At 43.0% G+C, this 24,687-nt stretch overlaps 4 protein-coding genes across 13 annotated transcripts in view; 2 read left to right on the top strand and 2 right to left on the bottom strand.

Annotated features, from left to right (window-relative positions):
* Window positions 1-24,687, bottom strand: part of sema4ab (sema domain, immunoglobulin domain (Ig), transmembrane domain (TM) and short cytoplasmic domain, (semaphorin) 4Ab) — a 58,126-nt gene that overhangs the window by 16,546 nt on the left and 16,893 nt on the right. The window lies entirely within an intron of this gene.
* On the top strand, window positions 1,969-14,963 carry LOC124466735 (sodium/hydrogen exchanger 3-like). Its single transcript, XM_047018541.1, has 16 exons — window positions 1,969-2,632; window positions 9,235-9,537; window positions 9,683-9,843; window positions 10,090-10,168; window positions 10,388-10,565; window positions 10,921-11,141; window positions 11,326-11,528; window positions 11,614-11,703; window positions 11,808-11,878; window positions 12,016-12,145; window positions 12,345-12,502; window positions 12,922-13,039; window positions 13,270-13,437; window positions 13,525-13,579; window positions 13,812-13,898; window positions 14,127-14,963. Exons 1-16 carry the CDS (start codon window positions 2,212-2,214, stop codon window positions 14,378-14,380), a joined length of 2,697 nt encoding a protein of 898 aa, XP_046874497.1. The 5' UTR covers window positions 1,969-2,211; the 3' UTR covers window positions 14,381-14,963.
* olah (oleoyl-ACP hydrolase) lies at window positions 14,954-20,286 on the bottom strand. Of its 6 annotated transcripts, XM_047018567.1 has the most exons (8): window positions 19,931-20,286; window positions 19,488-19,615; window positions 17,108-17,238; window positions 16,689-16,827; window positions 16,451-16,550; window positions 16,045-16,214; window positions 15,679-15,761; window positions 14,954-15,416 (listed from the first exon to the last, which is right to left on the bottom strand). In XM_047018567.1, the coding sequence occupies exons 2-8, from the start codon at window positions 19,499-19,501 to the stop codon at window positions 15,274-15,276; spliced, it is 780 nt and encodes a 259-aa protein (XP_046874523.1). In that variant the 5' UTR covers window positions 19,502-19,615; window positions 19,931-20,286; the 3' UTR covers window positions 14,954-15,273. The 6 variants fall into 6 exon arrangements, with proteins under 6 accessions (XP_046874523.1, XP_046874524.1, XP_046874528.1 ...); XM_047018568.1 differs by lacking the exon at window positions 19,488-19,615; XM_047018572.1 differs by lacking the exons at window positions 19,488-19,615; window positions 19,931-20,286 and adding an exon at window positions 19,074-19,255.
* The window catches only part of LOC124466736 (protein argonaute-3-like), an 18,219-nt gene continuing 12,399 nt past the window's right edge, over window positions 18,868-24,687 (top strand). For 4 of the 5 annotated variants that reach the window (XM_047018546.1, XM_047018544.1, XM_047018545.1 and 1 more), the window contains exons 1-4: window positions 20,383-20,907; window positions 22,545-22,716; window positions 23,475-23,595; window positions 24,112-24,320. In XM_047018546.1, coding sequence (XP_046874502.1) covers window positions 20,889-20,907; window positions 22,545-22,716; window positions 23,475-23,595; window positions 24,112-24,320 — 521 coding nt within the window. In that variant the 5' untranslated portion in view covers window positions 20,383-20,888. Of the gene's footprint in view, window positions 18,926-20,382; window positions 20,908-22,544; window positions 22,717-23,474; window positions 23,596-24,111; window positions 24,321-24,687 lie in introns of those variants that run through there. The other variant, XM_047018547.1, reaches the window with a different exon arrangement.

Below are 24,687 nucleotides of genomic sequence, written 5' to 3'. Positions count from 1 at the left end.
TCACAGGCCTCCAAGTCACACTATTATCCCCGGTACTTACCATTTGCAGTTTGGTAATGTCCTCCTTCTTAACTAACAAGCAGGTGATTGATGACTAATGGAGGATGACAGAGGACATTTCCCTCAGCCCGAACAGGAACTTCCAGTAAGTGGGGTGATACTGTAGTCTATTTGTGTTGGCTGTTCCAAGTCTTGCTGATGTTTGGTCATTATACAACTTACAACAAAGTATCATTTAAACATGTCAGAACAAAACTACCTTAGGTTACTATTACTATGACTGGCAATAACAACACAAATCTACAGTTTCTCTCTTGGAAGTCGCTTTGGATAAAAGCGTCTGCTAAATGCATAAATGTAAATGTACAGTTCTGTTTTACAATTTAATTTCTTAAATAATTTCAATATAAGGTCAGTAAGATGTTTCAGGGTATTGTTGAATGTTTCCATAAAGGCCTGGTGCTTTAAAGCCCTGTTATATATCTAGCACTATAGACATTTTGTAGACATTTTGTTAATGATAGCAGTAAGGAATGTGGTGGATACAATGCCAAGCTTTCAAGGAGTTATTCAATTTTCTTAAGTACACTATGTCCACTCATTATCCACCTAGCTAGTTTCAATATGTTTACACCAAAGTCTCATCAAACTTTATGCATCATTTGTTTGCATATTTTCTACTGTTAGCTTATAAAAACTAGCTATGTGACAAATTACATTTGGCATTACTATAGGTTCAATATAGCTAACCTAACCATTGAACCTAGTGCCAAGTACTGTATCAGCCCCTATTTACAGTATGACAAAGTACATATAGTACTCTGTGTGACTTTGCATTTAGGTTATTGATTCTGCATGCTTTTGGCTGGTTCTTGCCAATTTCTTGGTATTACCCTGATCTTGAAAGTCAAGTGCACAGATCCATCTAGGTGACTGATGCCCTTGCCGCTACAGCAACCATTCTGTCGACAGTGACCTCACGGACAAAGGTAGTCGAATATTAACCAGGAGCCAGGATCACTTCAGTGTACACATAAACTGTCATCAGTACTGTCGTGCAAACTCCTCAGGGAACATGCTGGTGCTTTAATGACTTTCATGTGAACATGGAACATGCGCACCTCTTTATACTTGTTAGGAAGCCAACATAGTGAGTGTTTCATCTGAAATGATTGTTTTTCATAATGTGCTCAGCTGTTGGTGTGACTGGTAAGGTACGTGCCATCTATGAGTTGAGGTGTAAATGTAACCACCAAAACACTGCTATTCCATCAATTGAATTATTAGTCTCCTTTACATTTACATTTAGTCATTTAGCAGACGGTCTTATCCAGAGCGACTTACAGTAAGTACAGGGACATTCACCCCAAGGCAAGTAGGGTGAAGTGCCTTGCCCAAGAACACGTCATTTTTTCTAGCCCGACTCCCTCACCGCTCAGCCATCTGACTCCCTTGTATGCCTCGTGTTTATTTGATTTACCTTAATTTGACCTGGCAGGTCAATTAAGAACATGTTATTTTGTCATATAGGTGCAGGAAGATGAAAATGTCTCCTGTTGGACACAATGAACAAGTGCACAAGTAATAAATAAATTAATAAATTTAAACAACACGAACATGAGAATCAATTATTTGAGACTCATTCTCCAATCTTGCTTAACAGGTATTTGCGGAGTCACTCAAAAAACAAGGAATAAGACATTCATTGTCTCCTCGGAGGCTGTGATTATTCTCAAACTCAAACGTTCATTTCCTGGCGTCTGTCACATAAACACAGATCCATACAGGCGATGAAGGCTCAACAATGCAGTTGTCATTGGGCAAAGGACAGAGGGCAGTAAAGGGTTCAGCGTACGAAGGTATGAATGTATACGAATTGCAACCCATCCCTTTCTTAGTCAGGGGAATAAAGGGATGCACTACATGGAAACTATTTAAGAGGTGTCGAATAAGGCTCCCAAAAGTGATTGGCCAGAGGGTGGAAGGACTATTTCCCGCCAACGCAGAAGCAACCCAGTTTATTGGTCCGGATGTGAAAGGGGAGGAGTCAAAGAAGGGCAGCAGTATGGTTTTACTCTCACCTGCAGGGAGAGGGAACCTAGCAGAGGGAGGACAGGAAGGGACAAAACGCCCAGGACCGCCACACATGCAGAATAATCAACCACAGGAGTGATTTCTACAGTTGTCCGAGCTTGACAGGCATCCAACTCCATGATGGAAGCTGTACGGAGTCTCAACCTCTGTCTGTTTCTGATCCTACTCATGATCAGTCAGAGGAACCAGGTCAACAGCCAAGTCTTCCCCCTGATGGAGGCACCTGCAGGCAGCCCGACGGAGACAGTCCCCGGGCACGGCACAGCGGCGGGCACGGAGCACGTCCCAGGAGGGGGCACGGAGCATGTTACAGGAGAGGGCACGGAGCACGTTACAGGAGGGGGCACGGAGCACGTCCCAGGAGGGGGCACGGAGCACGTTACAGGAGAGGGCACGGGCCACGACAACGCCACTGGGGGTGGTGGGCATGGGGCAGCCGTCATCACAACCCTGCCCATCGTCACCTGGAAGTGGCACCACGTGGAGACCCCTTACCTGGTGGCACTCTGGGTCCTGGTATGCTGGCTCTGCAAACTAGGTGAGCTCTTTCACCACTCTGCGTTCTGAGGGGGTGATGGATGCAGCCTGCAGCTGGGGCAGTGATCTTGTCTATCAACTCAATATGTCTGTATAAACTACTGCATTGATGGTGAGTCTAATGTTGTCGGTTTGTGAGTTAATTCATCCGAAACAGCCCAAAACAGTCAAATCATGGCCATATATTTTTGTTGTTGTTGCGTAATGTAATCAAATAATACGTGAGATTGTATATGATTACATACAATAATACTAAATAAGTATGTGACCAAAAGTACAGCACGTGACCTTGCTCTCAAACTGCAAGTGAGGATCATACATAGGACTGCACAGGTCCCTATAAAACAGATTTGGGGTGAATTATAACGCTGTTAGCAAGAGCAGTTTGAACAGTTAGTGTAAGACATTAGTGCCCTAATGGTTCTGAATGGTTCCGGCTGAATGGAAGTGCTTCTTTAACAGTGTTCAAATTGTCTGGCAAATCTGTCTTATTCTTAACCACTGCATCCTCAGTTATTAAAAAGCTGTCCTACCCACATTGGGAAACAGACCATGCACCTGCCTAGAGGTGGAGACTGCAGAAGCGTGAGGTCGTGCCCTCGGTCGTAACGGCATCGCAGCAGAACTCATTTCTGAATAGATAGTGTACATGGTGACACATCAACACGCCTTACATCCATGGACATACTGTCACTCTACAACAAGTATAAGTGTTGATTTTATCACGACCGATGTGAAGGGAGCCTGATAACTCGCCCGGTTGCTCACTGTAGAACACGAGCTACACAGGCAGGAGCGTTCAGGGTTCCATTTCAACATATTGGTTCATTCTGAGACAAAAAGAGTAGCTGCGGCTTGCCGCGGCATCTCACCTGATAGGCGTGTGAACCACACGGTGTGAACCACACGATCTGAACCACACGGTCTGAACCACACGGTGTGAACCACACGGTAAAGCGTGTGAACCACACGGTAAAGTGGGCTTGCAAGCCTGGGTTTGAGTCTGGCCATGGCCTTATGCTGTGTTTCCCTTCTCTAATCCCCTCAGCTAAAGGTTATACTGTAGCCATTCATTGTTTAACGACATTATGAAGAGAATTGCATTGCAAGGTGCACCGCAATGCCACACTGCCTATCAAGATCTACTCTATATTCTGTAAAGTGAAGGAGAAGCATTTTATCACAAAGATTTATTGAATTAATTTGATGTTATTTGAAGGATGAAGATCAAGTCCATTCCTGTTTGCTTTATTTCGACAAACAGCTTTTGACTTCACCTGTTCTGTACCTGCCATTGATGACCAATAAGATTTATTGATAAATAAAAATATTATCAAAACTCACATAGTTAAAACTAATTGGTGTATCCTTCCTTAAAAATAGCTTGACCCCTCACAGTGTCTGCCATTGAGCGCTCGTGAACGATACTAAATTCAATGCGAAATGAAGCAACTTCAGCTCTACGAAATGCCCAGAGTGACCTTTCCATACCCCACAGGAAGCACAGGTGGGAAAGAGAACCTATCGTTCACGCTTCAACACACATGTTCCTTGAGGCTACAGTCAGTTTGACCATTTCAATGTTTTGCGGCACATTGGCAGGGGTTTAAAAAGATACACTGGGACATTAGTCAGTGGTGATCATTCATGCTGACACATGACATCATCCTTCAGCCACAAAGACAGACCATAATAAAAGCAAATAATCAGACACTTTCAAACTACAAATGCGTAATTTGTAAAGATTAGCAGGCCTACAGGGGTATTCAATTAGAAACCTAAAAGTTCCACCCACCAAATTTCCATATAGTCCAGGGTCTGGAACAGTGATGGTTTATTTTTCTGGCCCTTACCTCATATTTCTGGGGTAATTTGTGTTTTTAACTTTAAGTATACTAAGTATACTTGAAGTTGTTCCACTTTAGCAAATAAAAATGTAAACTTAATACACTTTAAATTGTGCTTTAGTACAATTTTATTACAACTAAAATATACTTAGTACAAAATAAGTTGTTCCAAAATAGCACACTTCAAATTAACTAATCATTCAATAACTTGAAGTATACTGATGATTAATCAGTCTTCAAGTATACTCAAGTATGCTAAGATTTAGTATACTTAGCATATTTTGTTTTTACCTGGGTAAACATGTAGGGCTATATGAACACGGACATGCATTTGCACGGAACAAATCTTCTTGCATGAATAAAAACAGGTGTAGCTTGAATTCTGATACATCAATACAACTAAGCAAATGACAGAACAGTTGTTTTTTTCATTTCAGATAAGGTCGTTGTGGTATTATTTGGTTCTGGAGAATGAGAGTTCTGGTTTTGTTATTAGTGAATGAAACCACCTTCAAGGCTTGCAAGCCTTTAAATGAGGAGGCGTGGCAAATAGCTTTAAAGCAATTTTGACAAATACGTCTTTGTGCTTGTTCAAGAGTAGAACATTTAAGTCTTTGTGCGTGTTCAGAACTCTTGAACACGCACAAAGATGTATTGGTCAAAATTGCTTTAACAATGGTCACTATTGTCACACTGGGTGTGATTTCAAGGTACTTTACACACACAAGCACAGCAGGAACAAATAAATGTTTAATATAACTCTCACTTGATGTTTAATGTACTAATCCGGGGGTACTCAATAGGCGGACTCCGGTCCGGATCCGGACCTAGACGCAATACAATTTGGTCCGAAACCAAAATTCTAATTTAGTCATGATCCAAGCGAGTTTTTATTGGTGCGTGATTTTGTGCCTATATTTTGTTCCAACTACATGTGCTTTCTATCTTCCGTGTCCAATCCAAAGTAATAACTATAATCACCATGACAACTCAATCACTCAACGTTGGCCGCAAACTCTGTGGGTGTCATTGCCAACAACGCAGGCTAATCGATTTTCTAACGGTGTCCACCTGTTACTTCTTTAGCGAAAATCACGGCGAGACTAAACCCGACCAAAAAGCGAAAAGTTGATTCCAAAAATCGCAAATTTCAGACAGAGTGGGCTGACAAGTATGCATTTGTGCTGCCGGTGGGGAGCACAAAACTGATGGGTTAAATCTGCAATGAAACGGTTGCCCTTTTCAAAAGTGTTAACGTGAAACGTCACTATGACACAAAGTCATAGTTCCGGACCCTGGACTGAATGGAAATTTGGTGAGTGGACCTTTGGGGTTTCTAATTGAGTAGCCTACCACTGGTCTTGTATAACATCACCAGGTGCACGCACATTAATACCTTTAATAACTTATTGGTGCACATCGGGGTCATCTGTATGAGGAAGAGCACTGTATCTTTAAATGAATGAAATCCAAAGCCAAAAAAAGTGAGGTATATTTAATTTGCTTAAAAAAACATGTAGGTGAGAGAAAATATTTAACAAACCAACCAAGATTGAAGTTAAACCTTCCCACCAAGAGAATGTGTAGGCTATTTTTTGGTCACAGGACAAGGATATTTTTACTCTGACATAAAAACACAGGAAAGCATTAACCAAAATGGAGAAAAGTGCTTGTCAATCATTAAAACAAACTGTCAGACAGTCAAACTGCCAGTGTACCTTCACATGGTAACATATCAACATAGTAAGACATGCCACATACAGACTGACGATGCTCAGGCCAAGACCCAAACCCCTACAGCAGAGGCAGGTATAACAGGAAACAGTAGTTTATTAATCAAAAATCGGCAGGCTGACTCAAGTGATGGACAGGCAAGTTTTGGTACGCAGTGGATTCTTGATTAAGCACAGACAGAGAGAGGTTAAATACACAAGGAAAACAAGGAAACAACCAGTAAAATATGGACAACCTGAAGTGGGTGTGGGGGAGGGACAGGTAGGACAGGTGAATGAAGCTACGATGTGACACACTTTAACTCTGCAGCTTCTGGAAGTGTTCTGCTTACAGAAGTTCTGCTTCTTAATCTTGACCGTTTGAAGTGAACCTGAAAACCTAAAGTGGCTATGGAAATGATGAACCACCCTTGATAAAGTACATTAATACAGTCAGTGAGTCCAGAAAAGGCAACTACAAATCTAGATGTGACTGGATAACTAGAGAACTGTCGAAAGAGGAGGAGCTGAATGTCCGTTTGTGTCCCCTACCTCCGCCCCCCACACACACACGCGCACACACACTGCTTGAATGAGGACTTATAAACCTTGTCCATGTTTGAGCCCATGTCTACCCTGTCTGCCCCACTGACAGTTCAGAGAAAGATACAGAGAGAAAAGAAAGTAATCACACTGTTCCCAAGGAACCGCAACAGTCTGCTAGAGCAACAGTCCACGGGACAGAAATGTTCGCCTCCAAAATATTTTTCTAACATCAAGAAAGTGTTGCCAAGTACGTCTGGACAGACTTGGCAAAAAGGCCGACAGCACAGGAGTGTCTCAGAAGACTGGTTCTTTACTCCAAGAACTTTATTTATTTGTTTAGATTTACATTCCGAGAAATGCTATTTGGTCCTGGACCCTGGCTGCTGGGAGCAGCGATGCTGGTGTGCATGGTGGGCTTCACGTCGCTGGAGGGCACAGAGAATAGGAATTCTCAGAACTCAACAGAATCAAATCTCAACCTGACAGGAAAAGATCAGGGAATAAACATTGTTTCTTTGAAATGGCACCATGTGAAGACCCCCTACTTAATTGCGGTGTGGATATTAGTAGCCGGGGTTGCCAAACTGGGTATGTAACAAGTGTACATAAGTATGTGACATCACTATATAAGTGTATAGTTAACATTGCAAGATGTGTGTTTGAGAATAAGTGGGAAAAGCTGCAGGTTTTCTTGACATCTCTTTCAAGATTATGTTTGATTAGTCAAGTACAAATGAATAATTCAACTGAAGGACAGATAGAACCAAAGAGGAAAATCTGACTGGTCTGTTGTCATGCCACTGTGTGAAACACGTGGTGCTTAGAACCCACTGTTCCTCCACAAAGAAACTCAGGACGAGTATGATTTGAGACAAGCAGAGATAAGGGAAAAGAAGCTGTCACCAGTGGAGGTGAAAAGTATTTGGTGTTGCAGTTGTGCCATAAATAGGCACAACCCAATGCCACATAATGGTAACTGTAGCCATGTCGTACCGTCAGTGTTATCTAGGCAACACACTGTTCCCCAGGCAAAGAACTGCCCCTCATATAGAAAAAGATTTGATCAATTCCAGAGACAACGGATGTTCAAAATGGTCATTGGGCTGAGTTGATGTGAATATAATTTCTTTTGATTGACATGATAAGGTATTTCTTTTAGCAGATGCTTTCATCCAAAGGGCAATTTGAACTCCTCTGATCTGCAGTCTAACCCTAACCCTCTGACCTATACCCACCAATCCTAAATTGGTCATCTATTTGTTTACATAACATTTGAATAAGTCATCTGAGATCCGGTGAGTTAGACTGTGAGTGGCACATCAAATGAATAAATACATATTTAAACATTTTAAATATATTTAAAACTTTTTCAATTGAAATATCAATTTAAAAAGTTTTAAAGATGTGAGGATTAATCCAAGAGAATCTAACATGTATTTGTTTTCATGTAAAATGAACTGTAAGACAAACCTAGATGGTTTCCAAACAGCAGACTCGTAGTTAATCATACTCTTAAAAACAGAGGCAATATTTTCTCAGTCCAGCAAAGCAGTTGATGATTTGCAAATTTCACAACCTCTATGATATTTTAATCCTCTTTTCTTACGATGTAGTTTCAACACCAGGACACTCTCAAAGAAGGATTCAGTGTCTTTCTCCCCTGCCAGAGGTCAGGGACCTACACTGACTCACCTGGTGGTCGTCTAATCCCTGAATGCCTCATGTTGCCTCTGTGCGTGACCACGATCACATTGTACTAATACGTGTAAATGTAAAGCATAAAGGTGCACAAATAATCCAGCTAAGAGTGTCAGGCTAAGGTTTCATTTATACACCCCCTCCCACGCACACACCCCATCCCACACACACCCCCCCCCTCCAACACGCACACTTTTCATGAAGAAAAATCACATTTCACGGCCGTATCCTCAGCTCTTAAAAACAGCCATCCCACCCACATCATATCATGAATAGTCATCAGATTTCTTTACCCCTGTGGGTAAAAGTCAAAAAAAAAAAACCCTGTTTTATAGGTCAATTGTGCTTTGGAACAATCTTCCAGGTGGGGTTCGTGAAATCAAGGGAAAAACTGGTTTTAAAAAAAGATTAAGACTGTATTTGCTTTTATTACAAAATCGTCTGGAATGGTTGAGCATGATTGTATTATGTGACAGGTTTTTTTGCATTAATTTTATTACTTTTTTCAGTACTTTCCGAATTTTTTCTTTTTCTTGTTCTTTGGTGTGTATTTATATACGATATTTGTGAGTAATTGTGATTGTGATTACTGGTTTTGTATGTACTTTTTGGACCCCAGGAAGACTAGCTGTCGTTTCAGCGTCAGCTAATGGGGATCCTTTCAAATAAACAAATAAACAAACAAATCTGAAAAGAAACCTACGGCCTTGGTGTCAGCTAACCCTCTCCCTCCCCTCTCCCTCCCTCCCTCCCCTCTCCCTCCCCTCCCCTCCCCTCCCCCCCCCCCCCCTCCCCCTTAGTGTTTGAGCTGAAACACACCCTGGTCACCGTGATCCCAGAGAGCGCTCTCCTCATCTTGATTGGCTTCATCCTGGGAGGGATCATCTGGGGGGCAGACAAGGTCCAGACCTTCACCCTCACCCCCACAGTGTTCTTCTTCTATCTGCTGCCCCAGATCATCCTGGACGCAGGCTACTGCATGCCCAACAAGCTTTTCTTCAGCAACATGGGAGCCATCCTGACGTACGCTGTCGTGGGCACATGCTGGAACGCCGGTGCTGTTGGGCTGGCCCTGTGGGGGTGCTATTTGGGTGGTGCGATGGGTAAGATAACAGTTACCCTGATTTACATAACCTGTGGTAGAGTCCACTGAGCCCTGCATGCAAGCCTTGAATGATTGAAATGTAGGAATCGTTTAGGTGATAGATTTGGGTTGCCGGTCAAAAGTCATGTGTGTTTGTTTCGTAGGTGTGCTGAACATCGGTCTGCTTCAGTTCCTGTTGTTTGGGAGTCTTTTATCAGCAGTGGACCCTGTGGCGGTGATCGCTGTGTTCGAGGAAGTCCACGTCAACGAGGTCCTGTTCATCTTGGTGTTCGGGGAGTCTCTCCTTAACGATGGTGTCACTGTTGTAAGTATCTTGCCATCCTCCTTTTAAAATAATTCTGGTCACAGAACACTGGCACCCAATAGCATCTTTCCATAACGGAACATAAAATACATTCAATGTATTTAATGTTATATGTTAAGGTACTGTATGGAACACATTCATGGTTTTCCCGTGGGAATGTTTGATTAATGATCTTGCATTTGTTCAATGAATTACACACAACATTCTGTCAACTGTAAAACAAACCCAACCCTCCTGTTCTCACAGGTGCTGTTCAATGTTTGTGATGCCTTTGTCTCACTGGGAGGGGCAAAGATTAACGCGGCAGAGATAATCAAAGGAATAAGTATGTTACCTGCAGACAATGTTTATATTACATATGAAGAATTAACCCCCCAAAAAATTGCTACTTTTGTCTGAATGGTATTCACTGTCTGAATGTAGAGATTAATCCATTTTGGGTATTGAGACAGGTGTTTTCTCTCCATGGCAATCATCCTGTTTTTTCCTCCTCTTCCTCTCCCTCCCTCTCTTTCCTCCTCTCTTTCTCCCTCTCCCTCTCTAGTCTCGTTCTTCGTGGTGGCGTTTGGCGGCGCCCTGGTGGGCGTGGTGTTTGCTGTGCTGATCTGCCTCCTGACTAGATGCACCAAAAACATCCAGATCATAGAGCCAGGCTTCATCTTCGTCCTGGGCTACCTCTCCTACCTCACAGCTGAGATGCTCTCCCTCTCTGCCATTCTGTCGTGAGTTTCTGGAACTGCTGTTACAAGTCCCATGAATTAACACTTTTCTAATTCAATGCATTTACATTTAGTCATTTAGCAGACACTCTTATCCAGAGCGACTTACAGTAAGTACAGGGACATTCCCCCGAGGCAAGTAGGGTGAAGTGCCTTGCCCAAGGACACAACGTCATTTGATATGGCCCGGGAAAGGAACTGGTAACCTTCAGATTACTAGCCCGATTCCCTAACCGCTCTGCCACCTGACTGTTCCTCCTCTCCTCTACATCAGTTTTATACATCCTCTCCTTTTATACATCCTCTCCTCTACATCCTCTACGTCAGTTTTAGGTTTGCTCTACTTCTTGTTCAACAGGGTCACTTTCTGTGGCGTCTGCGCTCAGAAATACATCAACGCCAACATGGACGAGAGGTCTGTGACCACGGTACGATACACAATGAAGGTGTTTGCCAATGGCTCAGAGACTATGATCTTCGTCTTCCTGGGAATCTCAGCCATTAACCCGGCCATCTGGGTGTGGAACACAGGATTCATCCTCCTCACTGTCTTCTTCGTCTTGGTCTTCAGGTTCATGGGTGAGATTGAGTCATGGTTTTTGACTTAATCTGAGGGTTTAGCTTGGCTGAGGGGCAGTTCTGTAGGCATCTGTGAAGCCTTCTGTGACATTGCTGGCTGAAAAAGTACATTTAGATTTGAACTGGCTTCATACAGCCTCACAATTATTCACATATTAAAGTCACGTTTTGCTGCCCACCACAGGTACGTTCTTTCTCACCTGGATACTGAACAAATACAGACTGGTTCCCCTGGAGATCATCGATCAGGTGGTCATGAGCTACGGAGGCCTGAGAGGGGCAGTAGCGTACGCCCTTGCAGTTTTACTGGACGAGAATAAAATCCCAGAGAAGAATCTAATGCTCAGTACAACTCTCATAGTGATTTACTTCACTGTCATCCTGCAGGTAAACATGTCTACCATGATTATTTGGACTTGGCCCTTGATATTTAAACAATTAAATGTTTACTCCATTTAAATATTTGCTTCAGGGCGTAACAATGAAACCACTGGTCACCTGGCTGAAAGTGAAGAGGCAAACAGAAAAGGAAATAACACTTGCTGAAAAACTACAGAACCGGGTAACCACAGTTAAATCGTCTTGTTCGATAATCATTGAAAATAATACAAGGATCTAGTCTAGTCTCATGAAATAAATCCTCTCGTTATGTATTTATTTGTTCAGGCCTTTGACCACATGCTAGTTGCAATAGAGGACATATCTGGACAAATAGGACACAACTACATGAGAGACAAGTATGTACTGTATGAGAAAATAATAAACAAATCATATAAATTAAACAACCCACTGCTCAGTTGGCAAATGGCATGGATGGAACCTACTTTTTGACGGTGAATGTTTTGAGTTTTGACGATGTTCCTGTCATTTGAAGGTGGAACAACTTTGAGGAGAAATGGCTCTGCTGGCTGCTGATGAAACCTTCAGCCAGGAAGTCTCGAGACTACCTCTTCAACATCTTCCACCAGCTCAACCTCAAGGACGCCATGAGCTATGTGACTGAGGTAAGGTTGAGGCACAGTCCGAGGTCCGAATTTTTAAATTATTACATTTGTTATTCGTTATTGGTGAAAAGCAGAGGAAACAATTAACACAGTGCCGGGTTACAGGTTAGCCTGTTTCCCACCCCACCCCACCCCACCCACCCCAACAACCTCACACATGAAACACATTTTGAGTCCCCTTCTTCTTCTTCTGTTCCAGGGTGAGCGTAGAGGCTCCTTGGCATTTGTGCGACATGACACGGCTAACGTTGACTTTAAAAAGAAGTTTGGGGACGAATTCTCCGAGGTCATGCCTGACTTCATGGATTACATGACTGACGACCAGGGTCCAGAGCACGCTTCTGTCTCGTCCTTCTTGTAAGCAACATTTTGTGACTTTTACATATCACCTTGCCCACAGGTTAGTTCAGTGGGGTTATAGGAAGCCATATAAACAGTTCTTATTTACCACAAACACGCCTGCATGCCAGCATCTCCTCCACATGACTGGTTGTTTGACCAGTGTGTGACACCTTGGTAATGATAGTGCTGTTTACTCACAACCAACGGCAGCAGCAGCTGTGTAGATTTAGGTCTGGATTTAGGTCTGGATGTAGGTCTGGTAGGAGGTCTGGATGTAGGTCTGGTAGGAGGTCTGGATGTAGGTCTGGTAGGAGGTCTGGATGTAGGTCTGGATGTAGGTCTGGATGTAGGTCTGGTAGGAGGTCTGGATGTAGGTCTGGTAGGAGGTCTTCCTGGCTGTCTGTGTGAGACGTGTCCTGCCTGTCCCCCTCCAGACGAGACAACGTGCCGTCTGTGAGTCTAGACGTGGACCAGGACGTGAAGGGCATGAGAGAATCAGATATCAACGCACATCATCTCCTGCAGCAGCACCTCTACAAGGGCAGGAAGCAGGTACTGCACGCACACAAAACAAATATTAGCAAATGTTATCTGCACAGCCCTTTTTGCAAGCAATGTCACAGACAGCTTCACAGATGCCCATAGATCAGCGGCAAAAAAAAACCATGGTGCTTTTATAATATAGTATCACATATCTCATACCAAGTCACATACTTTTTAAACATCATAATTCATCTGTTATCATCGTCTGCTCTGCTTTCTTGTGTTCTGTCTCGTGACAGCACAGACACAGGTACAGCAGGAGTCACCTGGACGTCAACAAGGATGAGAACGAGGTGCAGGAGATCTTCCAGCGCACCATGCGGAGCCGCTTGGAGTCCTTCAAATCCGCCAAAACGGGTGTTGCACCATCCAAGAAGATAAGCAGGAACCCGAACAAGGATCGGAAGGTTGGAAGTGTTCCAGCTATGTTCCATCCTAGAACAGCATTGATTTAAAAAAAAGGTTGTGTCGTAATTTTTAGTTTGTTAATGTAGGTGCCAAATGGACAGTCGATGGACAGAAGCAAAAACCATCCTTATGGAGATGAAGGTATGTCTGTCTTTCTTTCTTACTTTTTAAGTCTCTTTTTACATTAATCTGAATATTTAAAAAAAAAATCCCAAATCTATCACACCTCTAAAACTAATCTATATCCCTTTTCCACTGCCACTTTGACCCCAGTCAGAACGTCTAGAATGGACCTGTTGTTTGGCCAAAAATACTTTATATCTAAAGTAGAAAAATGTCTAAAATATGCTATTCATTCCTTTTTAATGTGTAGATTTTGAGTTTTCTGAAGGAGACAGTGCCTCTGGTGGTGAAGTTACAGGCGTCTCGTTCCCCATGAGGGTCACCTACAGGCCTGGAGGTGACACGACGAGCCCCTCACACCAAGTCCATGTTTACACAAAACACATCCAACTTATACATGTCCAGTCTGTATGTCCATATAGTCACCTTATACATGTCCTGTCTGTATGTCCATATAGTCACCTTATACATGTCCTGTCTGTATGTCCATATAGTCACCTTATACATGTCCTGTCTGTATGTCCATATAGTCACCTTATACATGTCCCATGTGCTCTTGGTCCAGCTGGTATTGAGAACCCAGCCTTTCTGCCGGAGGTGGACCCGCTCCAGATCCCTCCCTGGCTGGCAGAGTCTGAGGGCAGCGTGGCCCCTTCCCAGATGGCCCAGGTCCGGCTGCCCTGGACCCCCAGCAACCTGCACCGCCTCGCCCCGCTACGCATCAGCAACCACTCCAACGACTCTTTCCTGATGACCGACTCCCCCGCCCCACCAGAGGGCGCTGCTGACCAGTCTCCGCAGAACGGAACTCACATGTAGTCCCTTTCGACACTGACCTGCAAGACTTGCATATATAAGGGACCACATGACCACTGACCACATATATATACACTATAGAACTGTTTTTAAAACTGAACACTTACTAGGTATTTTTATTTGCACTGTTCAATCATAATTTGTGTTTTTTTTGTGGAACTGTTTAATCATTGTACTGAATCTCCAGATCAGACCAAAACATTCACGGCATCAACATTTATATTGGAATAATATTTTAAGAGCACTTTTGTGCAATGGACCAAGCTGTCTTATACATCAACCTCATCAGGTATATTATAGACAGGTTCAACTGCAAACGACATAAGAAAATTGGGCATTTGATTTCAGCATTACAGAAGAGCTAAATCACTCTTAAAAAAAGAGCATAGCTAAATTAAATGCCATTCCACTTACAAATTCTTAATTTCTTAGTGTAATTCATATTCTCCTTGTCAGACATTATAGAAGTAAAATTGAGGTGACATTGATTTATTGTGCCTTATTACAGAGACAGCACTGTTGTAAATGTATATTTTATGATAGAGCATTTCTTTATTTATTCACCAATAAAAACTCTGTCCATTTATTTTTTATTTTTTTTACATTAAATGTCCAACAATAGGCCATTATTATTAATTTATATAAAAAAGTACAGTACTGTATTACAGAACAGTACTGTCAAACAGAAACATGTAGCACTTGCTGAATACTAAATACATTTGGCAATGACAGTATATCAGAGTTCACTTGCCTCAGACTAAGGAATGATAGTTGTGTTTGTGAAGGAACATTTGGGCCTGATGCAGAAAAATAATGACGTTATACGAGCACAAAACTGGTTGCAGTACTGTACACACTGAGTTAAAACTTTTATAAACTACTTAAAAAATGTAAAATTACAAGTAGTCCATTTCTGACGTCTCCAGGTGCTGTGTAATGTAGTCAAAAATAACCTTCTCATTTTCTGGGAGTTTCAGGTAAAAATGACCTCCCTCAAACATTCTCACCATAAAATCTCCAGATGATATTTCTTTCCAAGCTAAGGCAAGGGGAAAAACATATGAGAAAAACAATTAAGCAATATATACATTTGTGTTTAATCAAGCACTAAAGTAACTTCGCAAACAAATGTTTCCAAAATGTGTTGAGTTCTCTCAACACAGATTGGTTTTAATACTGTAAATCCAACCCCACCTCACAACTGAAGTTGTAAAACTATTCATTCGGTACATCCATATTTTGACAGCACTGTGTGACAGCATAAATACGAGTAAAAAACTAACAAGCACCAAAGCTCTCACCTTGCAAGTCATGAGGAGTATCCTGCTTCCCATCGAAGCATGTGATTGGACAAGAGAGGAGAGGGCTGGCAGGCCTGTCACACCTGGAACACAGGAAGTACTCAGCTGCTGTGTTTTTACAACAGGTCTGTTACATCACACAGACAACACATCAGAATCACAATCCGGGTTATAGCACACACAAGGAATTTGCTTTGATAGGTGGTGCTATAGTAAAAGCCATGAATAGAAAATAGAAGAACTGACAATAAAAAATCACAGTATGAAGTTTAAGATTGATTGTGCAATGTGCAAGACAGTACAGCAGAAGAGGTGTGCTCATGTAACATGGGGGTAATGGTCTGAACATGAGGTCACAGAGCCCACCTGTAGTTGTCCAGCAGCCGCAGGTCGGCCTTCAGAGGAAGCAGGAAGTGTTTGAGCATCTCAGGGTTAGCCAGCAGCTCAGGGGGAGTCCCGCCCACAATCATCATCCAGTGCATGAAGTCCCCATCTGAAAGATCACTTCTCTTTGGGGCGCTGATACGAGCCTCGGACTAGAAATGAACACATAGTTGTCTGCATAAAGTTGCCTGGATGTAGTTGCATGTCTATAGTTGCCTGGATGTAGTTGCATGTCTATAGTTGCCTGGATGTAGTTGCATGTATATAGTTACATGTATATAGTTGCCTGGATGTAGTTGCATGTATATAGTTGCCTGGATGTAGTTGCATGTATATAGTTGCCTGTGTGAGATTTGAGTTGCATGGGTCTTTTATTGTCGATACTCACATATGGCGCAGAGGCACCAGACAGGAAGATGTGAACTGGTTCCAGATTGTGAACTCTCTTTAGGGTCTCAGCTACAGCAAAAGTGGTCGTGGCACCAAAACTAACAGGGTACAAAGTGGGATCATGAAACTTTCAGATGCAGCTACATGTGCAGAGAGGACTTTTAACATGCATGCTTTAGGAGCATGTAGGTGGATCAATCGTGTTCAAAACCAAGGGGTGCTATTTTTACTCATACCTGTGGCCAAAGAGGGCAAATGGCTTTTCCTTCAGCACAGGAAGCAACACGGTGATGACTTCATCCACAATCTGCTGCATGTTCTGAAAGAAGGCCTCTTTGTTTCGGTCCTCCCTACCAGGAAGTGTCACTGAAAACACTGTGACATGGGGTTCGAAGGTCATTAACACCATAGATATATATAAAGGCCGCCATGATTAACAGCATAATTCAAGTACTTCTTCCTTATTTTTATTTTTTTTGCCTACTATGACACGTAGCGTAGGCTAGGTGGCGGGTAGAAGTTCAGTGTAGGCTGTTCTTCATTGTCATGCAAAATGTTCATTACCAAAAGTTTTCAAGTGTACAGTTTTGCCCTACTGCAGACAGTTCTGGAGACACCATGATCAAAGTAGCCATAGTGACATTTGGCAGCCTACCTTCAATGGAGCTGTTCAGTTTGAGCCCCCAGCGTGCATAGTGGATGGAGCCGCCACCCGCCCACGGGAAACAGATCAACCTGGCCACTGCTTCTGGTTTTTTACTGAAACAGTTAATCAACTTCTCCATTCTGTATTGACAGGGGAATGAGGGCAAATGTACACGTCAAAAACGTCCTTTCTTTTTCTTTTTTTTGTAAAGTTAAATCGGTTTTGATATAACGTCCACTAGACATTAATAAATGTATTACCAGAGCCTGTTTAAGGAGAGCCTGCCCACTCCCTATTAAGCCCCATTGTACCGAATTTTGTTGCAGTTCCACCATAGTTCCATTGGGAGTGATTGTGGTCGAGTGCAAAATGAATGGGAGTCTATGGAGCTAAACGGCTACATTTGTCTCTTTCGCCTGATTGTTGTTGATAAATCTCAGATTTGATTGTAGTTTTTGCATGTTCAACATAGATTACAAGTCAAAAGTTGAATGAACGAGTACTTATGTCCTTTCGATTTCTTACATGGTAAGTCGTTGTGGCCCATAACACGCTAGCATTCTGCTAACGAATGCTGATTGGTTAGTGAAGGACTGACTACGACCAGAGATCCCGCTTGATGGCATCCGAAGCAGAACCAGAATGTCAGAGCATTAGCAACATTAGCAACAACATTAGCAAGCCAAAACTATTTCTAGCATGTGTATTGACAGGAGAGCCTAACCTGTCAGCTGTGTTGTCGATGCCTCGAGAGAAAAGTGGAAGTAACCAGAGCTTGCCGTCAAGCAGTAGCTCTGGTTGTACGTTGTGTATGACGTCAATGCCATTTTCAAATGTTTTTTTTTTTTTATAGAAAGGCGACTTAAATTTTATTTTTTTTTTGCCTCCCCTTTCGAATTCAGAATTCAAACATACATACTGGTATTACCAGAGAATGTATAATAAAGAGAGAACTCCCACTCTCGGGAAACTTCCGGGTTCTGAACTGGTTGCAGTTCCACTCAAGTTCCATATGAGGGCGCTAACGGTCGAGTGCAGAATGAATGGAGGTCTATGGAGCTATACCCCTCAAAATCCACTTTTCTCAGGATATGATTTTTTGTCTAGTAATTTGAATTCTGAAATCGAAACGGGAGGCAAAAAATATACACACCACTGGGTGTTAGATTTTTTTAAAGTCGCTTTTCTGTTCTAAAAAGCATTTGAAAATGGCATTGACATCATACACATCGTATGACCAGCGCTACTGCTTGACGGCAAGCTCTGGTTACTTCCACTTTACTCTCGAGGCATCGACAACACAGCTGACAGGTGAGGCTCTCCCTGTCAATACACATGCTAGAAAGAGTTTTGGTTTGCTAATGTTGTTGCTAATGTTGCTAATGCTCTGACATTCTGGTTCTGCTTCGGATGCCATCAAGCGGGATCTCTGGTCGTAGTCAGTCCTTCACTAACCAATCAACATTCGTTAGCAGAATGCTAGCGTGTTATGGGCAACAACGACTTACCCTGTAAGAAATCAAAAGGACATAAGTACTCGTTCATTCAACTTTTGACCTGTAATCCATGTTGAACATGCAAAAACTATAATCAAATCTGAGATTTATCAATGACAATCAGGCGAAAGAGACAAATTTAGCCGTTTAGCTCCATAGACTCCCATTCATTTTGCACTCGACCGCGATCACTCCCAGTGGAACTCTGGTGGAACTGCAACAAAATTCGGTACAATGGGGCTCAATAGGTAGTGGACAGGCTCTCCTTAAACAGGCTCTGGTATTACTTTCACACAGTTGCTGTTTGACCATCACCAGAAGTTTGATACTGGTAAGCTTCCGGAACATCTTCCTCATTGAAATTTGATTATTCCGCGCACTGTCAGATCGGCCGAAGGGCCATCTGTAGACGGGAGTGTGGTACTTCTAGAAGTGTTGATAAATGTCCTAGTCTGAATCATTTATGAAAATGTACATACCCTTAATTCTTTTTTATAAATTACAAATTTAGGTAAGCAACCACATTTGACAATAGTAGGCTAAGACTTCATAACACTGACACGGATCTATAGGTCAGTTGACTTTTCTTTCCTGTTGGATTTGGCCGTTCGGGTAGTAGAACAAAAATGGAATTGCTGCCAAAAGTGCAATATCCCTTCAAAATAAGAGCAAACGCCAAGCCCAACACGAAGACTAGCCAATACGACTACATATTATTATGATTTAATAATGTATTCTCAGTAGTGGATACATTATGGATATCATACTCGAGTTAAAAGGATAAGTCATTTACAGTACTGGGTTTCTACTTCAGTAAAAGTCTGAACATTTAGCGGCATCATACCTAGACAATAAGCCTGCCAGTATTATAACATATTTCTGATTCCTCTCACCTTGCTGAGTCCATTTCTACCTCTGAGTTAAGGGGCCACTAAAGTATTCCAGCCTCACCATCTGAATGTCCAACTGTTTCCGTTTAACATGATTCCCACTGGAGGCTTCAAGTAAACGCCTCCCACACCTATGCGATGTTACACATTAAACAGTTAGTTCCGAATAAGTCATATTATTGGACACGCGGCTTTCCATGTGTGTTGATATTTGGTGATAACAGAAATGGGACTTTCAACTGTAGAGCTAAACTACGTCTGTTATCTCAATCTGTCTGATCGAAATCCAACATGACGCTAAAAAGACTGCCAAATAGTCTTTTTTTCACCGGTTGCATTATAAATGGAAACATACTTATGCTTACCCTACAGGTATAGATAAGACAATTAGCTGTGGTAATGCTTTAATATTAGACAACCTGTAAGCCTACTAGTACAACAGCTACCTGATTTGTGGGATACTTGTATTTCTTCACTTTCATGAATCCAGTCCAGTCCCATCCAGTCCAGTCCCATCCAGTCCCATGGGGGTTGAAGGGGCAAACGCTTTAGTGTTCAGTTTGGTTCAGGTCTAAAAATGTAATGTTTTTCACACACACCAGCCTGTTTGTTACTTCTGAATGGAGGACATTCTCAACTACCCAGGTCTGAACTCCGGGCGGGTGTGGTTTTACAACATAATTTTTCCTTTTGCCCACTCTACATCTGCTACCACTGTCCTGTGCAACAATATTATTAGTTACACATTCTGATTCCTCTTACCTTCCTGACACATTTTTTTGGGGTGAAAAGTGTAGACCTACTTTTCAAATAATAAAACGTCTGTTTTAGCCCATGACCTTTACTTTGAAAAGATTTGGAAGCAATCAACCGGAAATGATCATTTCATTCACCCTGCTGACCGGGTGCAGTTGCTAAGCTAACTACTGTACCGGCGACATCGCGTCTTGGTGTTTTAACAGCAGTCAACTTATTAATTTACAAATCTGCAATATAGTCACATTTGTTAGTATCCACATCGGATTTTTGAACCATTGAGTATGCAAAGCTAGCGAGTTGTAGACATATGTTCCCAGATTAGCTACCTAGCTATCTAGTTACATTGGCTAATCAGACTACTTTGATAATTTTATATTTTATATTAAGGAGTCTACTTTGAGTATAGTTTTAGTTTGTAGTTGTCTACAACTAGAGGTCATAGGAACGATTGGAAGGGGCCACGTTGTTCAGCTTGTGTCGGTTGACAACTCACGTCCTGCAGCAGTGCAGGTTCTTTAGTGGTGGTGTAGTAGACCTCAAGCGGGCCGGTCACACATCAGTAGGTAATCGACAACACCCCTGTAAAACTTGTAGCGGACATTTGAAGACTGGGCGCCGGGCTCTATCCGGACAGAGACCTCATGAATGGAAATCGGAACTTCAGGTACGTTTGTTTTAACTACGAATCTAGACAGGTCACATGTTCTCGTTAGTTTAACAAGTTTGTTGGCAACGTTAGCTAGCTGTATGAGAAAAGTAGGCTAAGCTATGATTTAACACTGTCAGATGTGTACATATACTACTAAAAATAAAGTGTAGCCTACATATTTAGCAGACTCTTTATCCAAAGCGACGTACGATATGGGGGATCCTCTGCAGTCAAGTGCTCTAACCACTGAGCTATACCTACAGTACACCTTCTCATCCCCACTATACTTTAGTAATAATATTTCTAGACTAAACGAAGGCGATGTGTGTAGGTCTCGCTTGCTTTTACTTCATTTCTGTCTCGCTGGTGGGAAGCCTTCTTTCTTCTCGATCTTCTCTTTATGAAACTGGCGTAGGTTTCTTTTCCACATTGTACAATATCAAAACCAACCAACATTGGCTGAATTGACCCCCCCTTTCCCCTGTGGAAACCAATGTGAAATACATAGACTGGCTGGTACAGGTCCCTTCACTCAGCTCCACCAAACACCTTTAGGGGGAATTTGAATGTCACCTGCAAGACAAGCCTGTTGTCTGAACATCAGTTTCTGACCTGATGTATTCCCATGCTTTTGTGGTCAAATGGAGGCAAATCCTGCATCAATCTTTCAAATCCAGTGTCAGTTAGAAAGCTGTCTCAGAAGAGTGGAGGTGTTTCTGGAAGCAAAGTGGGGAGCAGCTCCATATTAGTGTTTGTGGTTTTGGAAAGAGACAAGCAGGTGTTCACTGCTTGCGGTCATGTAGTGTAGATTAGACATCTAGACAACACCTGTTTTTCCTTGACTTGGTTGCCATGGAGAAATGGCAACCACATGGGTACTGCTGCCATGACAACACCACTCACAGAGGGACAGAGCAGTTTCAGTCTGTGGTTATCTCATCACAGCATTACAGTCAAACCTTGTTACTCTTTGACAATGAATTTAAAGATTATAATTTGTCCTTAAATTCACCTAAATTAAATTTAAAAAGCGATCCCATTTGTTTGTATGGCAGAAACTTTAGCATGTTATCATTCGGTGACTTGAGTGTTTGTTCATTCATTTGATACCTGTTTGTTCTGCTATTTCTGTTTTTAGATGTACGTTACTATCGTGGTGTGTGCATAACTTATGTGCTGACATGTTTGTTTGGTTTTTCAAACACGGGTTACACGAAAGAGCTCTGTTAGAGGTGTGAAACATACCCTTCCTGTCAGACGGCCTCTCCCTCGGCCTCTCCCTCAGCCTCTTCCTCAGCCTCTCCCTCGGCCTCTTCCTCAGCCTCTTCCTCAGCCTCTCCTCTCCCTCGGCCTCTCCCTCAGCCTCTCCCTCAGCCTCTCCCTCAGCCTCTCCTCAGCCTCTCCGTTAGCCTCTCCCTCAGTCTCTTCTTCAGCCTCTTTTCATAGCAAAAGGAATGACTCCTGTCACAACGATAAACAAAACACTTCCTCTGTGGTGTTCTCTGTCTGGACAGCTCACTCTTCTTCGTGTGTTTCACGCTGGTTTAAGGCCCGGTTCTCCCTCTCTCCCTCTCTCTCTCTCTCTCACCCCCCCCCCCCCCCCCTCTTTCTCTCTCTCTCTCTCTCTCTCTCTCTCTCTCTCTCGTGTGTAGGAGTCGTTGGGGCCCAGGCCCTGTTCTCCGTCCCCCGGCGGCCTGGCTATGGCACCATGGGCAAGCCCATCAAGCTGCTGGCCAACTGCTTCCAGGTGGACATCCCCAAGATGGACGTCTACCTGTACGAGGTGGACATCAAGCCTGAGAAGTGTCCCCGCAGGGTCAACAGGTAGGCCCTCTCTCTGCTCTGCAACAGGAAACACTTGTAGCCCTTCTGATGTTGACATCGTGAATAGGATGTCATTTATTAAGTCTCCGACGACGGTTCAATAAGGAGAGACCTGGGATGAGTAAAGGGATGTTTATTTACAGAATGATAAATGCACTGCAAGTGTTTGAAGCTTAGACCCCATGGGGAATGATAGATCAAAGGGCACCTGCCCAACATCCGAAGAACAATCCCCCACGGGGTCCAGACCCTGGTGGCTGCAGCCGACGACCCAGCCAAGGAGTCGAAGAACAGAGACAAGGGTTAGGGTGGCAACAGGGAGGTGGAGGGTCGCACACTTGATAGCATGGACAAACCAAACAGGGAGAGAATCGTATTTAAAGGTACAGCATCATTGTGATAGGCTGACCGCTACAAGGAAGATTTGTCACCGCTAATTGCCAGACGAGAGCGCTAATCGATACTGAACCCAGATGACAACCCGGCATAGGAAAGAGGGAAGGAGAGAGTGTTGTTAGCGGGGGGAGTGGGTATAGTGGAACATTATCGTGTGTGCCCGAGTGCAGGGATCGATCTCGCCTGAACTTGCGCTAAGCTTCAGTTGTGTGTTTATTTATAGTTGAATTTATTTTATTGTTTGAATGACCACACGTAAACTCCATGTTTTGTTTAACAATGGGTTCTCTAGTCCTGTCCTCTCACGTAGCGGAGCATGGCTGATTGACGCAGCGTGTCTCTCCTCTTCTGCTGCTGTTTAGGGAGGTGGTGGACTCCATGGTGCAGCACTTCAAGGTCACCATCTTCGGGGATCGCAAGCCGGTCTACGACGGGAAGAGGAGCCTCTACACAGCTAACCCCCTGCCTGTAGCTACCGCAGGGGTGAGACACACTGGAGCTTTGCATTTAACATTTTGCACACACTTTTAACCATAGCCTACTATGGACAGATATACAGTGCGTATAGAAAGTACAGCAGAAGATCAACGATCATAAGTATGTAGAAGGAGGGAGTCAGGTGGCTGAGCGGTTAGGGAAGCGGGCTAGTAATCTGAAGATTGCCAGTTCGATTCCCAGCCGTGCCAAATGACTTTGTGTCCTTGGGCAAGGCACTTCACCCTACTTGCCTCGGGGGGAATGTCCCTGTACTTACTGTAAGTCGCTCTGGATAATAGCGTCTGCTAAATGACTGAATGTAATGAATGAATGTAGTAGTTCTAACAGTGGTCCTCAGAGTCAAGGAACAGACTTTACCAGACACCTCTCAGTGTTCCTTTCTCCATAATGTGTCCTGAGTCACTAATGAGCCTGTTGGTTTCACCTGAGCAGGAATGACTACATATTTTTGCTGAAGTGGGTGGTGCTGTGTTTAACTTGTCTGTTTCCCCAAATGTCCAGGTGGATCTGGATGTCACCTTGCCGGGGGAGGGGGGGAAGGATCGCCCCTTCAAAGTCTCCATCAAGTTTGTGTCCCTGGTGAGTTGGCACATGCTGCATGAGGTCCTGACCGGCCGCAGTGTGGCAGAGCCCCTGGACATGGACAAGCCTGTCAGCACCAACCCTGTCCATGCCGTGGATGTTGTCCTCAGGCACCTGCCCTCCATGAAGTAAGCCCCCCCCCAATTTAAACACCACTAGATTTGTTGGTTTTGAATTCACCTCTTTAAAATTGAAATATGAATTTATTTAAACGTAAAGAAAATACATAATTTGATCAAAAAATTTGTGCTTCGGAAATTCACGCTGCTCAAATTCGATGGTGAAATTCAGATCCCAATAATTCGAACTGAAAAACTTGGAGCAGAAAAGCACTCTTAGAGGAGCAAATTTTTTACGCTCAAATATTTTGAGCTTGAATTTTGGGGATCTGAATTTCACTATTCCAATTTGAGCAGCCTGAATGTTTTAATTAGGAATGATTTATAGGCTAATATGTTGAATAGTGGTTGATCATCGTGATAATGGGATGAACTT

This window comes from Hypomesus transpacificus, chromosome 4 (assembly GCF_021917145.1).
Source record: "Hypomesus transpacificus isolate Combined female chromosome 4, fHypTra1, whole genome shotgun sequence".
Taxonomy (NCBI): domain Eukaryota; kingdom Metazoa; phylum Chordata; class Actinopteri; order Osmeriformes; family Osmeridae; genus Hypomesus; species Hypomesus transpacificus.
This window is presented reverse-complemented; position numbering and strand designations above follow the sequence as displayed.

What these genes read in the sequence shown, in the direction of transcription:
- LOC124466735 (XM_047018541.1), top strand. Translation starts at nt 2,212, where the DNA reads ATGATGGAAGCTGTACGGAGTCTCAACCTCTGTCTGTTTCTGATCCTA. An exon ending in CTTGGTCTTCAGGTTCATGG is followed by an intron (nt 11,142 to 11,325) that starts GTGAGATTGAGT and finishes TGCCCACCACAG; the next exon opens with GTACGTTCTTTCTCACCTGG. An exon ending in CACAACTACATGAGAGACAA is followed by an intron (nt 11,879 to 12,015) that starts GTATGTACTGTA and finishes TGTCATTTGAAG; the next exon opens with GTGGAACAACTTTGAGGAGA.
- olah (XM_047018567.1), bottom strand. An exon ending in TTTGCCCTCTTTGGCCACAG is followed by an intron (nt 16,551 to 16,688) that starts GTATGAGTAAAA and finishes GTACCCTGTTAG; the next exon opens with TTTTGGTGCCACGACCACTT. An exon ending in TACTCCTCATGACTTGCAAG is followed by an intron (nt 15,417 to 15,678) that starts GTGAGAGCTTTG and finishes CCCTTGCCTTAG; the next exon opens with CTTGGAAAGAAATATCATCT.